The sequence below is a fragment of the Arachis duranensis genome, chromosome 1 (assembly GCF_000817695.3).
Source record: "Arachis duranensis cultivar V14167 chromosome 1, aradu.V14167.gnm2.J7QH, whole genome shotgun sequence".
In the NCBI taxonomy this organism is placed as follows: Eukaryota; Viridiplantae; Streptophyta; class Magnoliopsida; order Fabales; family Fabaceae; genus Arachis; species Arachis duranensis.
In genome coordinates, this window is record NC_029772.3 from 38,141,209 (window position 1) to 38,143,433 (window position 2,225).

At 44.4% G+C, this 2,225-nt stretch overlaps 1 protein-coding gene across 1 annotated transcript; it reads left to right on the forward strand.

The window, feature by feature from the left end:
* Positions 1-1,040: 1,040 nt before the first annotated feature.
* LOC107486332 (uncharacterized) lies at positions 1,041-1,763 on the forward strand. Its single transcript, XM_016106879.1, has one exon. The coding sequence runs from the start codon at positions 1,041-1,043 to the stop codon at positions 1,761-1,763; it is 723 nt and encodes a 240-aa protein (XP_015962365.1).
* Positions 1,764-2,225: the final 462 nt, after the last annotated feature.

The window sequence follows — 2,225 nt, forward strand, 5'->3', positions numbered from 1 at the left end:
CGGGAATTGGAGAACAAACTTCTAAAACTTGAAGCCGATATCAAAACCAAAGCCAGCCAATCCCCTCCCGAAGATAGCTCCCGCAAGGAGCAAGACCCATTCACCAAGGAGATCATGTAGACTAAAATCCCAAAAGATTCTAAACTCCCAGATATGACCTTATACGACGGCACTACAGATCCCGACCATCATCTCAGTAATTTCAGAAGCAGAATGTACCTCACCGATGCCTCAGATGCAGTTCGTTGCAAAGCCTTTCCGACTACTTTGACAAAGACGGCAATTAGATGGTTTGACAACCTCCCTCCTAGGTCCATCTCAAGTTTCGACGACATGGGCAAGAAATTCCTGGCCAGATTCTCCATCCAAAAAGATAAGGCTAAACATGCTCTGAACCTATTGGGAATCAGACAAGGAGAACGGGAAACCCTTCGTAACTACATGGAAAGATTCAACAAGACATGCCTAGACATACAGAACCTACCAACAGAGGCCGCCATTATGGGTCTCATTAATGGCTTGTGAGAAGGGCCTATTAGTCAATCCATATCGAAGAAATACCCCACATCTCTGAACGAGGTGCAGGAACGAGCAGAAAAGTACATTAACATGGAAGAAAACTCTCGATTAGGAGAGACCTTGAAAGCCGGATTCGCCTCCCGGGATAGAGACAAAGATTCTAGAAAGAAGGAAGATCGACATGGAGAGAAAATAAAAAATACCACAATTATACCCCCTCCGGGTATCTCTTGTGGATGTATACAGAGAGGTTTCCAACACGAAAAAAATACCACCAGCTCGGCCACTCAAAGGCAAAAAAGGAGGAAGAAATCGGGTTGAATATTATGAATACCATCGGAACCTTGGAAGAAGAAATTGCTCAACCGCTCCCCTTTCCGACACTTGCAAAAAAAGCTAGGAAGCGCATAGAACTTGATCCCAAAATGATAGAAATGTTCAAGAAAGTTGAGGTAACCATCCCCCTCTTTGATGCTATCCATCAAGTACCTAAATATGCAAAATTCCTCAAAGATCTATGCATGAACAAGGATAGAATTCTTGAATTGGAGACTATCCCATTGGAAAGTTCTATTTCCGCTTTGATGGGAGCATTGCCCGAGAAGTGTGATGATCCGGGTCCTTGCATGGTCACTTGCACCGTCAATGGAGTTCAATTCCTAGATTGTATGTGTGACCTTGGTGCATGTGTTAGCATTATGCCTCTCTCCGTCTACCGGGTATTGAAGCTACCACCACTAAAAAGGTCGACGGCAAGATTTGTTCTAGCGGACAAAAGCATAATAACCGTGACGGGTGTTGCGGAAGATGTATTGGTTAATATCAAAGGGTTGGTATTTCCGATTGACTTCTATGTCCTTGAGATACCATCAAGTGAATCCGAGAGAGCCTCATCCATCCTACTTAGAAGACCATTTTTGAGGACTTCTAGATTCAAGCTAGATGCCTACTCGGGAACCTACTCATTTGAGATAGATGGGAGAGTCGTGAGTTTTAGCCTAGAAGAAGCAATGAAGCACCCACCGGAGAATCACTCTCTATTCCGGTGTGACCCAATCAACAACATTGTTGCCGAAGTGCACCTTGCAAAGTTGGATGAGAAGTACATGATTGAAGAAGCAAATGAAGATCCAAGCAAAGTAAACACCATACACCATACAAACCATCCAGAAACTCAAACTTCAAATCATGACAAAAAGATGGGTGAAGCCACTACCACCCCACCTAAAGTACTCATATCTTGATGAAGCCCACAAGCTCCCCGTGATAATTGCAAAAGAGCTAACCCCTCAACAAGAAGAAAAGTTGCTAGATGTCTTGAGGAAAAATAGAAGGGCCATTGGGTGGAGTTTGGCGGATCTAGTGGGAATAAACCCCCAAGTATGCGTGCACCGCATATTTCTTGAAGAAGGAGCAAGACCGGTCCGACAACCTCAAAGGAGACTTAATCCAACCATTCTTGAGGTTGTGAAGAAGGAGGTCACCCGGCTACTTGAAGCGAACATCATCTATCCCATCTAGGATAGCGAGTAAGTGAGCCCGGTCCAAGTGGTGCCAAAGAAATCCGGGGTGACTATGATCAAAAATGAAAGCGGCGAACTCATAGCAACAAGGGTGCAAAATTCTTGGGGGTATGCATAGATTACCGGAGATTGAATGCGGCCACAAGAAAAGATCACTTCCCACTACCATTCATCGATCAAATG

Excerpts from the sequence above, each read along its gene's own strand:
- LOC107486332 (XM_016106879.1), top strand. The coding sequence starts at position 1,041 with ATGAACAAGGATAGAATTCTTGAATTGGAGACTATCCCATTGGAAAGT.